Below are 18,024 nucleotides of genomic sequence, written 5' to 3'. Positions count from 1 at the left end.
ATTATGCGTGTGGTGACGTCACATGACATTTCAAGCAGCACCGTCCCCGTTTTGGAATTTACAGCCCACAGATAAAAATTTGAAAATTTCTTTTTAGAAATAAAAATACTTATAGTGTATTAAAAATTAAACTAAATATTGCATAATTTATGTTTACTTATAAGCTATCATATCGATCATATTTCATATTTTATTGTTATTAGTGTCAAGTACCCAATTATGCCTTACACAACTTTTTAGACCCCTTTTCTCTTTAACAGTTGATTAATAATGTAAATTAGAAATAATATTTATTCGAATGTTTACGAAATAAAATAATAAATCGTATGTACGTATTAGTTAATCATGACCAAAATGTTATTTTCAATTATACTTCGTTACTTGTGTGCTATGTTCTTACTACTTTACAAAATGCAAGATGCGCAAACTTTGCGTCGAATATGTCAATCAAAGAAAACTTTACTTTATTAACTTTATTTTATTTTATTTATTTACGAAATATACACAACGTTGCATTTAAAAATACGTAGTTTATATATTTTATGATTATATTCGCCTTTAATGAATAGATCATTATGTAGATTGAAAAACAAAAAACGTTACTAACCTAATGAGTAACGATATTTTGGTAACAAGTAATAAATTATGTGTACCTATTTTTGTAACGAATTTAATTTAGCACTATTTTATTCATTTCATCTATTCATTATATTTGAAACGAAACCAGAAAAATAACATAACAAATAGTGTGACCAAATAAAACATAATTGTTACTATAAATGATAAAAATATGACTACACCATAGAAAAGAAAATCAAGGTGTAGTATATGTACTGCTATTCTCGAGATGCAGGGGCTCGACCACTCACTATGTGCGCAGGCGGCCGTCCGCTCTCGCCCATGGCTCTCGCGATACTGACGCCGCGCGCCCCGCCACACCGTGAGCACGAGACAGTGTTTACAGCTGTGCTGCACTTTAGTTATTAGTCATGATACAGACACTACACATGGACTACACCTATTTATATGATCCAGTCGAAAATAAGTTCGAAAAACAACAGTTTATACTTATTCGTTTTCACAATGTTTATGGCTTTAATACAGAAATCAGGGGATTTATACATATTAAAATGGCAAACCTGTAATTAGTTGTCACGCTAAAAATGAAAGTTGAACCAGATTCAATAGCTTACATACAAAGAGTATAGTAAATTATACAGCATAGTAGGTTTTTCTACAATGTCCGACGTTTTATAAAAATAATATTTGTAAAATGTTTGATAAAGGATGTAGTATTGTACTTACATTGTAATATTTCATAGCCTATATAATCGTAAATAGTTATACTACTAAAATATTCATCGAATTAGACATTAAATTGTATTATTTAATTTTTTAAGGCATGTAACCGGATATACAGTTTATTCTTTAGCACTATGAAGTATGAGTATGAGAGAAATTGGAGTCTTTGCCATTACCGAAATTAAAAAAAAAATGAGACAGCGTAAAGTTGACACTGTTGACATTATTATTAAAAAAACTGAACTTACAAAATTGTCAATTTGACTGAGTTGTTATCAAGTTTTAGAAATGATGATATAAGTTTGTTTCACCATTAAAAAGGTGATGATGGCTTTATAAAATGGCTATGAAAGTGGAATCTTTAACTGATAGTCCCAATTTGAGTTTGAGAGTCAAAGGTGATCTGGGGGATTTGCAAGTTAGCGGAGATGCGAGCGACTGTGACGATGACGAGACATGTGATAAACAAAAAGTTTCAAGGACTATCAGCACCGTGGCGAGCATACCTCCGAGCCTGGTGCGGGCGTCCGTGGTGCCAGTGTATGGTAGTGTTGCTGTGACGAACTCAGAAAACGTTCAATTCGGGAATAATACGTATTTCAATGGACCTGTAACGATAAAACAGATAATCCAGAGTAAATCTGGAGTCGAAAATGAATCGTACACGCGGACGGACGAGGAGCAAGGGAGCACCCCCGGCCCTTTTCGCGGCAAAACGACAGAAGCACGTGAGTTATTACAAACGTGAAATGTTTATCATAGCAGAAGTTGTGAACAAAATAATTAGGTCGCGCCATCTGGCTTAGTTACTGAAGAATTAAAAAGTATTGAACAAAATTATTTGGGGTGGCTTAATTTAATTTCTGGCTATATTGGTAAATCTAAATAAGTAGGTAACTTTCGGAAGCACCTACCCAATGTTCTATCATTATTTTAGGGAGTTGAGTCATGATGTAGAAATACCTCTTCACAGTAACTTCTACCTAATAAGTACGACTTGGTCAACAATATTAGACACCTGGCTGGTACACAATCCCATGCTCACTGGCTTTGTTATTCTGGCACAGATATCATCCTTATTTATATCATATAATAATAATATTATTTGTAATATCTAATTTGTTAAATTTAGAAAAAAAAGCAATTGTTGTACAATGAGCAAAGTAGATAATATTCTTTAAAATGCAATAAACAAGGTAGGAAATTATTATTAAATTAATGAAGCAAATCAAAAAAATATTAGAAAGTTTTTGAGTTACATTTAATAATTTGTAAACTTTGTTTTGCATATAGCAATAGTAAGTATGCAAATGAATAAAATAGGTCTGAATTTTTTTTATCCAAAAGTTTTGTGAAAATAGTTATTTAAATTTTATTGTTATCTTTCCAAATTGTACTAGTGTATTGTGATGACCTAATTAAGACCAGGTGTCTAGTTATGTTGACCAGTAGTACTGCCCTTGTGAGATAATATAGGGTTTGCGAAAATTTTCTTTGTACTTTATATGGAATTATGGCACATTTTTTAGTATATTTGCTTACAATATATTGACAGTTTAAAGGCAAAACTTACCACAATGAGTATAATTTATGGGAGAATGATTTAAAGTTGATTGTTCATCATAGGAAAGGACAAAAAGAACAGTGTTTTCTTTGTTTATGGGGGCGTTCAAGTATGACGTAACGCAATTTGGGGGGGAGGGGGGTCTTGTAAAACGTTACGATGCATTACAGGGGCGGGAGGTGGTCTTTCTTAATACACGTTACGTACCATTTTTTAATAAAAAAATAGAGAATTAAAACCCCTAAATTGGCAACCCTTTTCATTTACGTTTTACGGGGAATCCCTTGAATGAGTGGGTTCAGCCGAACTAAGTCCCGAGTATTCTGAGTTAGACTAAGTATAGTACAGTATAGCAGTATATATGCTTTGACTATACTTAAACTAACTTAGAATACTCAGGACACCTAGTTCGGCTGAACACGCCCAAGGATAAAAACTATAACATAAGTTTTTAGCGAGTTTAGGGTAAAAATTGACACTTGAGTGTTACGTAACGTTTAGAGAGGGGGAGGGGGGGGTATAGAAAAACGTTACGGTGCGTTACAAGGGGGGGAGGGGGGTCAAAAATCTTCAAAAATTGCGTTACGTAATATTTGAACGGCCCCTATTGAAAATCTTTAAAACATTCAACTTTAGTAAAGTATAAACGAAGAGATTTGATTAAAATTTTATACCTAGCAAATATGAGAAATCTCCATCCATCCATCATCCATTTAAAGGTAAAAAATAGGATTGACATTGTTTTTAATTAACGACATAGTAGCCTACCTATATAAAAACGTATATGTATACATATCTTGTGGTCAATCCTCTTACAAGGAAAACAGTTCAAGACTTCCTCATTAAATTTTATTCTATAAATGTCAATTGCAATTTGTCTTTCCTTTAAGTAAGGTATCAGGCCATCTCAGGTATCGCTGGAAAAATGAAGTCATAAAGGAGCTCCAGGTAAATGATTGGCTGGAGTAATATATTATTAGATAACACAGGATAGGCTTAACTATAAATTATAGTATAGGAGGCTGATACTTAGAGGGTCATTGCTCCATCTCGGTTAGTTAATGCTATGGAAGTATGGACCACTAATATGTAGGTTATTTTTGGTTTAAATGCTCTACATTTAATGTCTCAACTATTCAATAATTCTTAACTTTAATGATGTGTTACAACTGCAACTGGAAACTGGTAATAATTGGCTTGTTTTCTTGAAATTTCAGTTATAAATGACATTATGAGATTAATGTGTTAGTATGGATATAACAGACTATATAAATTTCAAGTTGTGCCAGCTTGTGATTGTTTAATGTGACTTATCATACTTCTACTTTTTTTGTGTATCACCTTATAGTGGATGTTCATAGGCCATTGACAATCATAATCTAAGTGCACATTAAACAACTCCAAAAACCTTTCATTACTTTACACTCAGGCATTTGACATACCATACAATGCATTGGTATATAAGACACAAGTAGAATAAGGATGTATTATATGAATATGTTAAGTGATCATTCCAGCTCACAGACACTTGCCTGTACACAATCCATATAAATATAATATTAATTAATACCAGATGTTGTTGCTATTCTATTAATAACTTTGAATTCCTTGTGAAATAATTTGTGGTTTGTGATAGTAAGCATTATATTATGCACATTCAAGCTGGGAGGCTATCAGACAATTCTTTATTAATTCTTATTTACATTTATTAAGAAGTGTTAAGCCACAGGATACTAAAAGGAAATTAAAATGAGTTCAACGAATTATATTCATTTAAAGTCAGGAACAAGTATACAATTTTTTTTATTTTTAACACACTTTTATTAGCTTGGGTTGTACGTTTGTATGTATGTACGTAACAGTAACGGAATCTTTGAGCCCGATTTCTATCCACTTTGAACATTCAGTTTAATTCAAAATTTTGAAGAATTATCAAGAACCGATGACAATACACGATTTTAATAATTTTATACCATTGTCCTTATCAATATCCTTAGGATTAACGATTTTCTAGGCGAGAGAAAGCGCCTTATGGAGCGTTCAGGCAAAGTTACTAGATTGATTTTTAGCTTTGGAAAATAATAATGTTATTTCCCTATAACTCAAATGTACTGAAACATATCTATAATGCCATCTTGTAGAATGATTTTTAGGATTCTGTACTCAAAGGATAAAACGAAACTTTATTTTTATTTTTTACAGGGCTTTATCTCTTAAACCGTAATAGATAGACACTTGATTTTTTTACAGACGATGCATAATGATGGTCGCTATAACAACAAATACTAAAAATTAATAAAATAAATATAGTTCAAAAACTAAAAATCACGCTTTTATGATAAAATCAACTAAAAAGTAGAAAATAATTTTCAATCTAGGAATCAATTAAGGAACAGTAAATTGTATAATTGTGGAAAAAGTGTGAGGTGTTTTTCGAAAATTGATAAGTGGAGCACTCCACGCTTTTTTACAATTATACAATTTACTGTTCCTTAATTGATTCCTAGATTGAAAATTATTCTCTACTTTTTAGTTGATTTTATCATAAAAGCGTGTTTTTTAGTTTTTGAACTATATTTATTTACTGTTGCACATGCTTTTTATTTGCAGAAAATTGAATAAGCCTTAATCAAAACAAAGGGTCTATAGAAGGTCAGAGAATAAAGTATACAAAGTGAAGTACTTGCCATAATTATTCCTTAGATATCTTATGATATCAATTCAGCCCACATGACTCATTAAAAACCATGTGGCATGTTGTGTATGCCATCAAGTGGAATCTAAAGGCTTATTGATAATATATTTGTATTGGAAGAGTTGTCTTCTATTACACATTTAATTATTGATAAATTGTTCTGTGCCATTTTCTATTGTGGCTACTATTTGCTGTTTGTTGATTATTATAAAACATACAATACTATGGTTGCTATACTATTATTTCTATTCATATTAAAATTCAAGTTCAATGAGAGAGAAAGGTGAATAAAAAACTTCTGCCAATAAAGATGACATCTCAGGTTCGATCCCCGTTCAGACAGAAATCTAAATGATGAATTTAGGTTTCTGTTTCTGGGTCTGGGTGTTTGTATCTGTGTGTATATAGCACCCATGGGGCTGTGAGTGTAGATAGCCTACGATATAGTATATTTATCAATTTTCATTGTAAAATTAATTATGTTATTTGTTTTACCATTTACAGCGATAGAAAAACATCAGTTTCTAGTATGGCATAAGGTAACGCTGTCAGCAATATGTGTAACTGTGATAGGTGGTTTAATAGCAATAATCCTCGTGCTACAGAATAGAACTGACCACCAAAGCAACTCATCACCGCCTGACTTTAGTACCAATAGTGATCCATCCAGTAAGTATTGATAACAATATATTTTGCACTGAATGTATGTGGACTGTAATAGGGGTGTAATAGTATTTTGTATAGATATAGTAAAAAAAGTATTGTTGTCATGTAATTAGATGTCTATGTAGGGACATTAAATTCAATAAAGTCGACCATCATCAATTCTTGTTTCAAGTTGAAACTTTTACATGATAGGAACACATAGGCATAGCTATAAGTTTGTTAAGAAGAGGGCCAAGGGGCAATTTGTGCAGTATTACTATAAATATGTCTAGTCTTCGAAATATGCTTAAAGAATTTATCTTTGTAGCCCTTACTAAGGTGGAATAGGAGCCCTAACTCTATGTATGCTCATGGTGTAAAATACATAATTAATTATTAATATTTCTTGCAACATGGCAATTTTATTATAATAATCAAGTGAAACACAGTTTTTTGTTATTATCATACACTTTATTGTTACACCCTTATTGCATGTATCAGTCATTAACTCTGAGGCTGATGTCATTGTATTGTGCTCACTCTAATTGTTAGCCGATAAGTAAACTATTTTATTTGTGTACAAATACTGCGAGACTTAGACCAAATTATATGTGAATTTATAAGAATAACATATAAACCACAACAGTTTCTGTGCTATAAATATAAAGGGTTATAGTTACAAGTTTGAACCTATATATAAATAAATATAGTAAAATTTATTTAAAGTACTTTTCAAAGCTAAAGCAAAGTACTTGCTAAAAGGCGAAGGAAAACATTGTGAGGAAACCTGCATACCTGAGAGATTTATAAAAAAAAATCTCCAAGTCTACCAATACTCACTTGGCCAGCGCGGTGGACTATGGCCTAAACCTTCTCATTCTGAGAGGAGACCCGTGCCCAGCAGTGGGACGTTAATGGGTTGATGATGACTTATGATGTCTTTTCAAATAAATATCATTGCTAAAAATATGTATCTCATATATTTAATGTTATTTCACGAAGTCGTTCAATAAGTGTCCTACCATATATTAACTGAATCATAAGTGGTTATGTGGTTATTTGTGGAATATGTACTTACTTATCGGCTACAATGTAACTAGTCATCAAAATTTCACACAATCACCATTTATGTTTAAAGTATTTTTATTATATTTATTCCAGCGAACTCAACGGTGGTGGGATACTGTTATGAGAACTATCAAGTTATTATAATAACGATCATCCTGTTGCCATTAACATTGCTGTTGATATCTTGCGGGTTACTAACAAGGGAGGTGTCTGGTAAAGCACAGACTTCTGATAAGAGGACATTTCATGAGAATTGTTTGATTAAGAATTGCTCGATATGCAAAAAGGAAGGTATGATTCTGACATATAATTGCACTTTAAGTTTCATATTGTATATAAGTAATTAGGGTTCGTCAATAAATTGTCTGTAACGCGGGGGCTCCCGTCACCTGATGCCATATCTGTGGGGGTTCCCTTGGCGTGATGACACATTTACCAATTTGGTAGTTTTAACATAATATGAGTAGTAAAATTATTATTTTATTATCAACTATTCTCATTTATTTCTATTGGGTATACAATCTGCATGAATTTAATGAAAATTGTACACTAATGAGAAATGTGCATTTACAATTCACGAAATGTACATCCAAAAGTAAAATGATTCACAAAAGATATGTGTATACAAAAATGAAAAGCAAAATATAACAAACACAGCTTTACGTAAAATATAATGTAATATGTCTTTGGTATCCCTTGATTTGTTCTAGTAACACGACTAAAACATAAAGACTTCACTTGTAAACTAGGTGATTATTTTAAACGCACACTACATCCATAAATTAAATTTTAAATTAAATAACATTTTTTAAATTCCTATATATCTATAGAAATGTGAGACGTGTTGCCTACGTGTATCATTTTGGAAGCCATATGAAATGCTGATGATCTGTTAATTGCATTGGTCGTAGCTACCAAAGATCGAAGCAAATTTAATGTGTTTTTTCTGAAAAACACTCAGAGAAAATTATTAACTATTCACAGTACCCACCTCTCCTACGCCTTATTTTCATTGTCTCAGAAGTATTTCAATACATGCTTCAGCATTAAAACAGTAATTTATATAACTTTCAACATGAATGGTATTTAAATTCATGAAATAAATAATGTATGAGTGTTAAAAATTGAGCATGCGATAAATATTTTGTGTATAACCACAGTGAAGCCTGGCTCGAGTTATCGCACCACGCAAGTTATCATTACTAAATTCTTTCATTTAACATTACATCATGTAGCATGGCATGTTGTGCGAAATATTAGCCTAAGTTTGAAATAAGATAAATTTTCTGATGAACGTCAAAACTTACAACCTCATATTCGAATATGAAAAGTCTACAAGTAATGTAAGAAGGTGGATCGATGATTTGACTAACTACTTAACTCTGTTTTAATTAATAAAATACTACAACATGAAGTGGTGGGATTCTGTAGACCTAAAGCGATATTTTAGGGCCGTGGTGAGGCAGTAAAGGTGGTAGAACCCTTTGTGGTTCGACTCCGGCGGCACCACCGCCACACCTATTTTTGCCTAGTAACAGCAGTGTTAAGCACTGCTATATACCCTACTGAGACTTTCCAACTTAGTCCTAAGGGTTAGTGGCGAATCTGTGGCCGACCTCAGGTAGGAAACTAATCTTATCTGGGATTGATTACAGATGTCCAAGGGTGACAGTAGCCACGTACCATCAGGTGGACTGCATGCTCGTCTACTACTCGTATGATATAAAAACACGATTACAGTAATAGCCCGAACTTGCGCTGAGCGATAACCGCGTAAGTCGAACTCGCGTATGATATGATTTCGCATGTAACAATCCGTTGACTCCGCGCGGTAAATGCGAACATTATCTAATATTAATTGAGCAATAGTGTGGAGGAAGTAAGCCTACAATCATATCGTCAGTTGCGTGACGTTCAACTCCGAATTCGCGTAAATCGGGGTAGCGTAAGTCGATGCATTACTGTATAATCTTATATATAAAACTAGTGGTGCCATCTGCCATTTGCTAAAGATCATCACTTGATCAAATGCATAGTTTCCGATTCTATAACTACTTACGAATTAAAAATTAATTAAAAAAAATATTTTCCCACGGACTAAATTGTGAATCTAAACCATTCTCAAGTCCTCTTGAACACACACAACAACTTTCATCAAAATCAGTCCAGTCGTTTAGGAGGAGTTCAGTGACATACACACGCAAATAAGAAATATATATATAAAGATTCTCGTGTCACAATGTTAGTTACCGTACTCCCCCGAAACGGCTTTACCGATTTACACCAAATTTTATAAGCATATTCAGTAGGTCTGTAAATCGGTTACTATCTATTTTTCATACCTCTAAGTAATAAGGGATGTTCACCCGTAACATTTTTTTATTTATACGGCAACACAACGTTTGCCGGGTCAGCTAGTATGTTATAATAATAAGAGATCATGTGTGCGCGCAGTTACCACTCACAGTCAAGTAGTAGCGTGACTGTTTGCATTTTCTAGTAGATAAACCCGTTTACATTTTAGATTAGAGTGTTGGGGTGGACCACGGCCGCCAAGGATACTTAACTACCTGAGGAGTAAGTTGGAATACCTCGTATAAGTGTATTTTCCTTCCCACACCGTTTATACCAGAGCCCAGCAGCGATTAACACTATTGTTATCGAACAGAAATACATGTTTGGATGGTGGCCAACAGATTCCAACCACTTATCGCGAGGCAGTTAAAATCAGTCTTTAGGAATTCTAATGCATTTGTTTTTGACTTCATGTGGCTTCCTTTTTTAAGTTTTTGGTTAGACTCTTTGGTTACCTACACTTTATGGTTACATCTGGATAGATCTGATAGATCTACCTACAAGAGATGCAATGGTGCCTTGGCAATATTATTAGGCGTGTTATTCCATATTGACAGAAGGTATAATTATGGTGCCTAAAATGGTATATAAAGTGGGGCGGGTAGCTTAATAATTAAAGCACATTCACATGCAGTCTTGCACTTGATTTTTCTAAAAAACCACAAAGATTGGATTTAGCCTGAAATTGTTAACCCGTAAGTTACACGATGTGATTACAGCCCAGACTGGCTGTAATCACACCTGGGAATTTGTATATAGTAACCGTAGGCATGTGTCGTGAGGTGAAAGTAGAAAAGAATATCATAAGTAATTAATACAAGAGTAAGTTTTCTTTCTTAACTACAAAAGAAAGAGTACTTTCAGTTATCACTGATAAGATAAGACATACTAAATGCATGTATTACTCGTAATTGCTCTTAAGATTGTTAGGCGTTTAAATGAGATAATTCCCGACAGATCATATATGATGATCATATATATTGAAGGTGGTTCGACTCTGGCGGCACCAACACCACACCTATTTCTGCCTCATAACAGCAGCGGTAGGCGCTGCTGGTTTGAAGTGTGGTAAGGGAGACATACCTTTCCGAGGCGTTCCAGCTTAGTCCTCAGGGCTAGCGGCGCATCTGTGACCGACCTCAGATAGGACTAACTAATCCTATCTGAGGTTTATTAAAGATGTCCATGAGCGGCAGTGGCCACTTACTATCAGGTGGACTGCATGCTCGTCTGCTACTCCTATATTATATAAAAAATGCGAGATCTTGGTTTGTGTATTTAACCCACGTGTTGTTTGTCATCAGACCCGTTGATAATAGCGCCCGGCCACTTGAGGATAGTGTCGAGACTTGACTGGGTGGCGCAGCCAGTGGAGCACGAGCTGAACAAACTGATTCTACCGGCGCCCTGGGTGATCATCACTCACACTGCCACCGGTAGCTGTTTTACGCAGGTTAGTTTATACAAGATTTAAACGACTATAAATATTCGTATAACCCTTTTCACGGTCAGTTTCCGGCTATGATTTTCCTCATAATAACTTGATTAGTTCATAAAAGATTTTTTTGATAATGAGCGTTGGTAAAGGGTTATCCCTTTAATGTTATTTTTGAGTATGATTTTTCAATAACAACTTGATACTGTATGGGTTAAGTGGTCAACCTGTAGATGTTTTAATCATCCAGAGGGTTTTACAACTGCTAACCGAATTAGATGGCTTAACTGACGTCGGCAATACAAGTGTGTGAAACTGTGATAGTGATAGTCTTGCGTTTGAAACCCGGCCTAGGTCGGAGGGTACCGAGGTTCGAATCCAAGGCACACACCTCTGGTTTTTCAAATATAAACGTATTAGAAATTAATTATTATTTGCTATAACGGTGAAGGAAATCATCGTGAGGAACCCTAAAAAAGTAAGATATTCTCAAAGGTGTGTGAAGTCTACCTCACGCACTTGGTCAGCGCGTTGCCTATGGCCTTACTTACTATGGCCTAAAACCTCCGTTAATCTGAGAGGAGACTCGTGCTCAGAAACGGAACACAAATGGTTTGATGTCGATAATAGATATTGTAAGGATAAAAACCAATCTCGGCAAGTTATTGCTTACAAGGAGATGAAATTAACAAAATTATCTTGATATGTAGATACTTATGGGCTTGAAGGGCGTAAATAACAATTGAGGAGCCGCGTGGCGAAGCGGTCACCATACCGGCCTGAGGTGCAAAGAATCCCGGGTTCGATCCCCGGCCAGACTGATATCTAAATTATGAATTTAGATTTCTGTTTCTGGGTCTGGGTGTTTGTGTATTTGTTTATGTGTGTGTCCTTGGCCCCACGACACAGGGAATCCTAGTGTGGGGTTGTGAGTGTAGAAAGCGTTTTATGAAGTTTTATTCTTCGTATGCAATGACATTTTATCACGCTTTTATTAGCTTGGTATCTATGTATGTAAGTACCTATCTTTGAACTCGATCTTTACCTTCCTTGAACTGTCAAATGGATACAAATTTTTTAACAATTATCAAGAACCGGTGACAAAACATGATTGTAAGAATTTTATCTCATTCTCCTATCCCTCAGGATCGTCAGGATTATCGATCGTCTTTGTGCGATTTTGGCGTGGTCTAGTTTTTTTTTAAGTATCATATTTATACCTTAATTGTTTTACCACAAAAGCGTGGATTTAAGTTTTTTAAACTATAATTTATTTAATAACTATTAAAGTGTAAAAATGCGTTAAGGCCTATACGTCTATTACGCTCTTTTAGTTCCGAAGTGTCATATATATTCTTGTTCATATGACAACCACGGGAAAACCCTGTACCGATAAGTCAACGGTCCCGGAAGTTACGTTTCGTTTTCCTAATTGTGACATGGCCGTGTAAGTTTATCTTCCGGATACATGTATTAGTCACCTTATTTATATATTTATTAAATAATAATTAATTACAATATTCGAAACAATAGGAATACTAATTATAATTAAGCTAGAAAAAATAATCAAATTATACACTATATTATAGTATCACCTTTATTATAGTGATAAGTAAACATTATAGAACACAAGAACAATGTGTCTACTCCCTTTTGTGATGAATCCAAGAAGTGCAGTGTCAGAGGACGCCACCTTCATTATATGATTATTTAGCAGTTTACGTTAGAGTAGAATTACTCATTAGTCCTTAAATTAGGCTAGATTGTATTTAATATAAAGTACCGTATTACTCACTTGGTACTTAATTCATACTAATAAATCCTTTACAATCATTTTTGTTCGCCGCAACAAGGTATGACTACAGGCATGACTCTAGGTGCATACAGGGTTACAGGAAAAGTCGACCTAGATAATTAAGGAGGGTTTTTAATCAGACTGACGACGGATTTGTCCCTATAATTTGCTATTAAATTTTTTACTGTTTTTGATATTTATTTAATTTATAATAATGTTTCACTCAAAAATGCTAAGAAAAAATGTTATTTTAGTTGCCATTCTTTTGCTCTATTTAGATAGAGGGCATTACAATTGATAAGAAACATTATTAAATTTCGATACAGCTGCTAACAGTGTGAAGTGGCATCTCAATAACTATTTGAACCTAAAATTTTTCATTGTTTTCAAGTTCAAGGCATTTTTACTTTAATTCAGTCAAATTACATTGGCTACTATAACTGTTAGGTCCCACAGCTCGGCCCGATATTTTCGCCATCTTCGAAGTTTGGAAGCGACTGCCGATCACCCATATGACTCCATAACATGTTATTCGGCTTAACATAGGGTTATTTATTTGATATGGCATGCATAAAATTACAAATTACTTATCACTTACCATAACGGCAAAGGAATCATAAGGAAAGAGTTCTTTAAAAAAATAAATCTCAAAGATGTGTGATGCTACGATTTGCACTTGGGCAGTGCGCTGGATGATGGCCTAAATCTCCATGAGGGGAGACCAGAGTTCAGCAATGGGACATTAATGGGTTGACGCCGAAGACGGTAGAAGGTGGTAGAACCCTTTGTGGTTCGACTCCGGCGGCACCACCGCCACACCTATTTCTGCCTAATAACAGCAGTTTTAGGCGCTGCTGTGTTTCGTTTTGAAGGGTGTGGTAAGGGAGACATACTTTTCCGAGGCGTTCCAGCTTAGTCCTCAGGGGTAGCGGCGCATCTGTGGCCGACCTCAGGTAGGAATATCTAATCCTATCTGGGGTTGATTACAGATGTCCATGGGCGGTAGTAGCGACATACCATCAGGTGGATTGCATGCTCGTCTGCTACTCCTATATTATAAAAAAAAAACGTGGACGATGATGTAAAATTATATTACATTAACGTGGTATAATATGTAAATTTCAGAGCGAGTGCGTGCTCCACGTGCGCAATATCCAGACGTTCCACATCGAGTCCCGGGGCTGGGACGACATCGGCTACAACTTCCTGGTCGGCGGCGACGGCTCCGTCTACTACGGCAGGGGCTGGGACTACGAGGGCGCTCACACCAAATACTACAATAAGTACAGCATAGGCATCGCGTTCATAGGCACCTTCAACAGCGAGGCACCCACCAAACAACAGGTGGAGGCGTGCCAGAAACTAATCAAACTTGGTGTGGAATTGAAGAAACTCGCGAAGGACTACAAGCTCCTGGCTCACCGGCAACTCATGTCCACGTTGAGCCCAGGGGACCGAGTGTACAATATCATTAAGGAATGGCCCCATTTCGTTAGCAACACCACGGATATAAGTCAGCTGCTGCCGAAAGACAGAAGGGCATAGTAAGCTCAATTCAATACTAATTCAGAAATTAAAGTGTATGGCACTTTTCCCGCGGTGAGTAAATCAAGGTAGATCCTCATTTTCGGGGATATATTATGCTTATTCAGTGCAGACGCTGTGCCGATAATTAATATCATAAATATATACTACATTCATTGCCAGCGGTAAGAATTTAATTGCTATTTGTATAAACGGCGAAGAATAATAGTGTGAGTAAAGTGTAAAGTGTAAATTCTGTATCTGCATTTGGCAGTTTAGATTCTGAAGTGACCTGTTTTACGGCAATGGGGTAGTATGAGATGAACTGGCCATACCAATATTCCAATATAAAATTTACGATAATAGCTTATCATTACAGTATAAAATTGATTGCGATATATATTATATTCAATTATATTAATAATAAATTTAAAACGAGATAGGTATAGTTGACATTTTTTATTCGAATTTACTTTTCTTTTTGGAATTTTGTTATATCAAGTGGACATTTAGTCAAAATATGTTGTATTTAAATGTAATTATATTATTAAGGTCAAATTACAATAATAAGTGAAATGCAAATAGTAAAAAAGACATATGTGGAACATTCAAAAGCTTATTGTTCTCAACGTGCGAATAAATCAATACATAATATAATAACTCAAAAAGCAATTTACGTACCAGGCGTGAATAAGTTAACAACTTGAAAATGCACGCTTCTCATTGCAGCTCTTTGGCACAGATAACTAAAGATTACTCACTCCTAACAAGAAAATGTACCCAGTTTTGAGAATTGAAGTAGTTGCGTAAAAAAGTTTTGCCACGTCTCCGTGCTAAAATGTCCCTAAAATATTTGAAACAATTATTTATTTATTATGTAAATTACGCAGTATTCGTTAGAATTCTTAATTTTCTCTAAAAATGTTTTTATTTGTCAAGAATTAAAAAAAAGAACTTACTAATAAGCCGTTTGTGGCTTCATTCAATTTCAAGGCGGCGAAGTATCTTTACTAATCTATGCTCTTTGGTGAGAGTTATTAAAAAAATTACAAGTCGCGTGTATGCGATAATAAAGAGTTAAGACCGGTTAACTTACCTATTTATTCAACCTATAAATGAAACAATCTTAATGCTTTTTATTTCATTTCATTTTTACAAGTTACATTTAATTATTTACATTATTAACGTAATAAAAAAAAGTACAAAATAATATATGAAACAGGCTATAAAAATACTTATAATAAAATAGTTAAATATAATAAGCTTCATCCAAATTGTTGTCTCTTGGAAGAGTCCCCAAAACGCTGGCGACATTACCTCGCTGAATAGCTAAGCTAATTCTTTGCCCGAGGTAAGCGCCAGCCCTTTGGTCGTGGGTGCACTCGATCAAACGCCTTGAAAGGTGTTTAATCTTTTTTTTTATTACGTTAATCTCAATGCTTAATTTTTTAAATATATAAATGTCTGTACTTATATTTGTGTATGTATATCGATTAATTAACATATTCACGCCTGGTATACATTTAAACTGTGTTAAAGTAGTGCACATATTATAATTTATAATATTACCCCAGCATTATCTGATGTTTTATTGATCTCGTGCACATCTTAAAGTTGCACTAATAATTAACAGATTAAAAAAAACGTGTACATTCCAAAATCAAATTTCTAGATAAATAACCTTTGGGCTACTTACATATTTGTTACAGTGTGTTATGTGAATTATCATATCAGCGTTGTTTTCTATCGACGGACTTAAGGCCTGATCAAACAGAACGCGTTTTTAGCGCCGCGGTAGGCGTTAGCGCTAAAAACGCGTTTGTGTTGTTTTGAGTTGGTACTAAGCGATCACATAAAACGCGTATGGCTGTCGCGGGTCTAGGCGTTCTTGTCGTTGTCCCTGTAGTTCCGGGACCAGAATAGGGCTACAGTATACCCTAAAAGGACTAAAAGGGGCTTTCGGGGTTGCGGGCGGCAAGAGTGGGAGCTCGAACCCCCGGCTAGCGACCCCGGGAAGGACGGCGGTATGTCGTATACACCAGACGGTGTGGTGATTCAATCTCACCTGGCCGGAGCCCAACGTGGCAGTGCACTGAGAGGACTCCGGTTGCGTTCCTTTGGAGATCCCGGAGACCTCTCCGCAGCGCTGAGGACGGCCACAAGGGGGTTTTTAGTGCGGTAATAATCCCACATAACCCTGTGTCGCTTCCACAGCACTGGGTACCTATTAAAGGTTTCGCCCTCAAAAAAAGGTGTTCTTGTCGTCGAGCGTTATATATTTTTTCAAATTTGCGTACAAGCGTCATTATAAGGGAAAAATGATGGGCGGATACGAGTACGTGCGTGCGCTTACTGATAACTCAGTACAACACAACTCAGCAGCTTCAGGATTTATTTCCGGCGCTGACGCCCTAGTGTGGCGCTAGAATACGCCTTCTGTGTTGCCAGGCCTTTAGTCCTTTCTTAAATGTCGTGTTACCACAAACTGCCTCCATAGCGCGTAGATCCAAAAAGTGATACTCAGTCTTCATTCGAAAACTTGTCTACTCCAAAAGTGATATTACCTTCATTATAGGATTTATATATTACGGAGTTTACCCCGAAAGGACATTTCAAGCTATTCCAGCTCGCTGAGCTGCCTTTTCTACTCTATAAGTTTCTGTGCATTCAGCTTTGATCTCTGCTCTTAACTACAAAATTATAGTAATATATAGGTGAATATATAGATTATAGTAATATATAGATTCATGAATAAGTTCAATAATAGATTTTAGTTATATCATACTTCTTGTCTTATCGAGTTTTGACCGAAACTAACACGTTGGAACGCACGATGCGTTACAACTCCAATGGTATTTCAAAGCAATTGCAAAGCATTATTTAAAGCATTTGATAGCTCTTTTGTTTGTTTGTAGTTTGATTGCATTTATTTGCTGGTAATCACGGACTGTGTTCACTGCAACAATCTAGAGATAATTTATCATCTCAAAATTTATGGACCTCCGTTCGGATTATTCCAACCAATAATTCAAACGTAATTCCAGGATATCATATTAAATTCTTTCGTTTCCTCTTTCATTTAAAAATGTTTCTTCGTTATCAAAATGTTAGCTTCGATTTTAGCTTTTATCTTTACTCTTTAATGCTCTGTATACCACTTTGTGACAATACATTGAATACTGTGATATTCCTCATTGTTGTTTTTCGTCTTCTTAATGTAAAATAACTTTCTAGTTATTATTCTATTACCTTTATGATTTTTTCATGAAGAACTTTCGCTTTCGTTTATTGCAGCTTCATATGCGCTATTATCGATTATGTTTTTAAAATCGCTTCATTCACTATGAACTTGGAGAATACTTCGATTTTAGTCGTTTGTAGAGGTTAATTTATGTTGACGCGAACTTCGTATTGAACAAACTGCACTTCACATGCAAGGGTTTGTGTCAATAAATTCAATGGGAATACGCATGCGTGTGTGTCATCGTGGCATGTTACATAATATTTGTACAACACGTACACTGCCTCGTGTCGGTATGTGATTTTTTTCTTTATAATATTTCTTAGATGTAAGACTTTATTTCTATATCTGTAGCCGAGAAAAGCTACAGCTATATATTTAAGTGTGTTTTACACTTGTA

General features: G+C 35.1%; 1 protein-coding gene across 2 annotated transcripts; it reads left to right on the top strand.

The window, feature by feature from the left end:
- Positions 1-1,555: 1,555 nt before the first annotated feature.
- Positions 1,556-14,872, top strand: LOC140743273 (peptidoglycan-recognition protein LC). 2 transcript variants are annotated; one of them, XM_073074434.1, is made up of 5 exons: positions 1,556-2,030; positions 6,066-6,230; positions 7,368-7,565; positions 10,934-11,082; positions 13,985-14,872. In XM_073074434.1, exons 1-5 carry the CDS (start codon positions 1,643-1,645, stop codon positions 14,402-14,404), a joined length of 1,320 nt encoding a protein of 439 aa, XP_072930535.1. In that variant the 5' UTR covers positions 1,556-1,642; the 3' UTR covers positions 14,405-14,872. The 2 variants fall into 2 exon arrangements, with proteins under 2 accessions (XP_072930535.1, XP_072930536.1); XM_073074435.1 differs by lacking the exon at positions 7,368-7,565.
- Positions 14,873-18,024: the final 3,152 nt, after the last annotated feature.

The sequence above is a fragment of the Epargyreus clarus genome, unplaced genomic scaffold, assembly GCF_041222505.1.
Source record: "Epargyreus clarus isolate Ecla_fem2 unplaced genomic scaffold, WU_Ecla_fem_2.2 ptg000007l, whole genome shotgun sequence".
Taxonomy (NCBI): domain Eukaryota; kingdom Metazoa; phylum Arthropoda; class Insecta; order Lepidoptera; family Hesperiidae; genus Epargyreus; species Epargyreus clarus.
Note: the sequence above shows the minus strand (reverse complement) of the source record. Positions and strands in the feature narration are given on the sequence as shown.

Coding starts and splice junctions, on each gene's coding strand:
- LOC140743273 (XM_073074434.1), top strand. CDS start 1,643: ATGGCTATGAAAGTGGAATCTTTAACTGATAGTCCCAATTTGAGTTTG. Junction 2,031..6,065: donor CGGCAAAACGACAGAAGCAC/GTGAGTTATTAC, acceptor TACCATTTACAG/CGATAGAAAAACATCAGTTT. Junction 7,566..10,933: donor CTCGATATGCAAAAAGGAAG/GTATGATTCTGA, acceptor GTTTGTCATCAG/ACCCGTTGATAATAGCGCCC.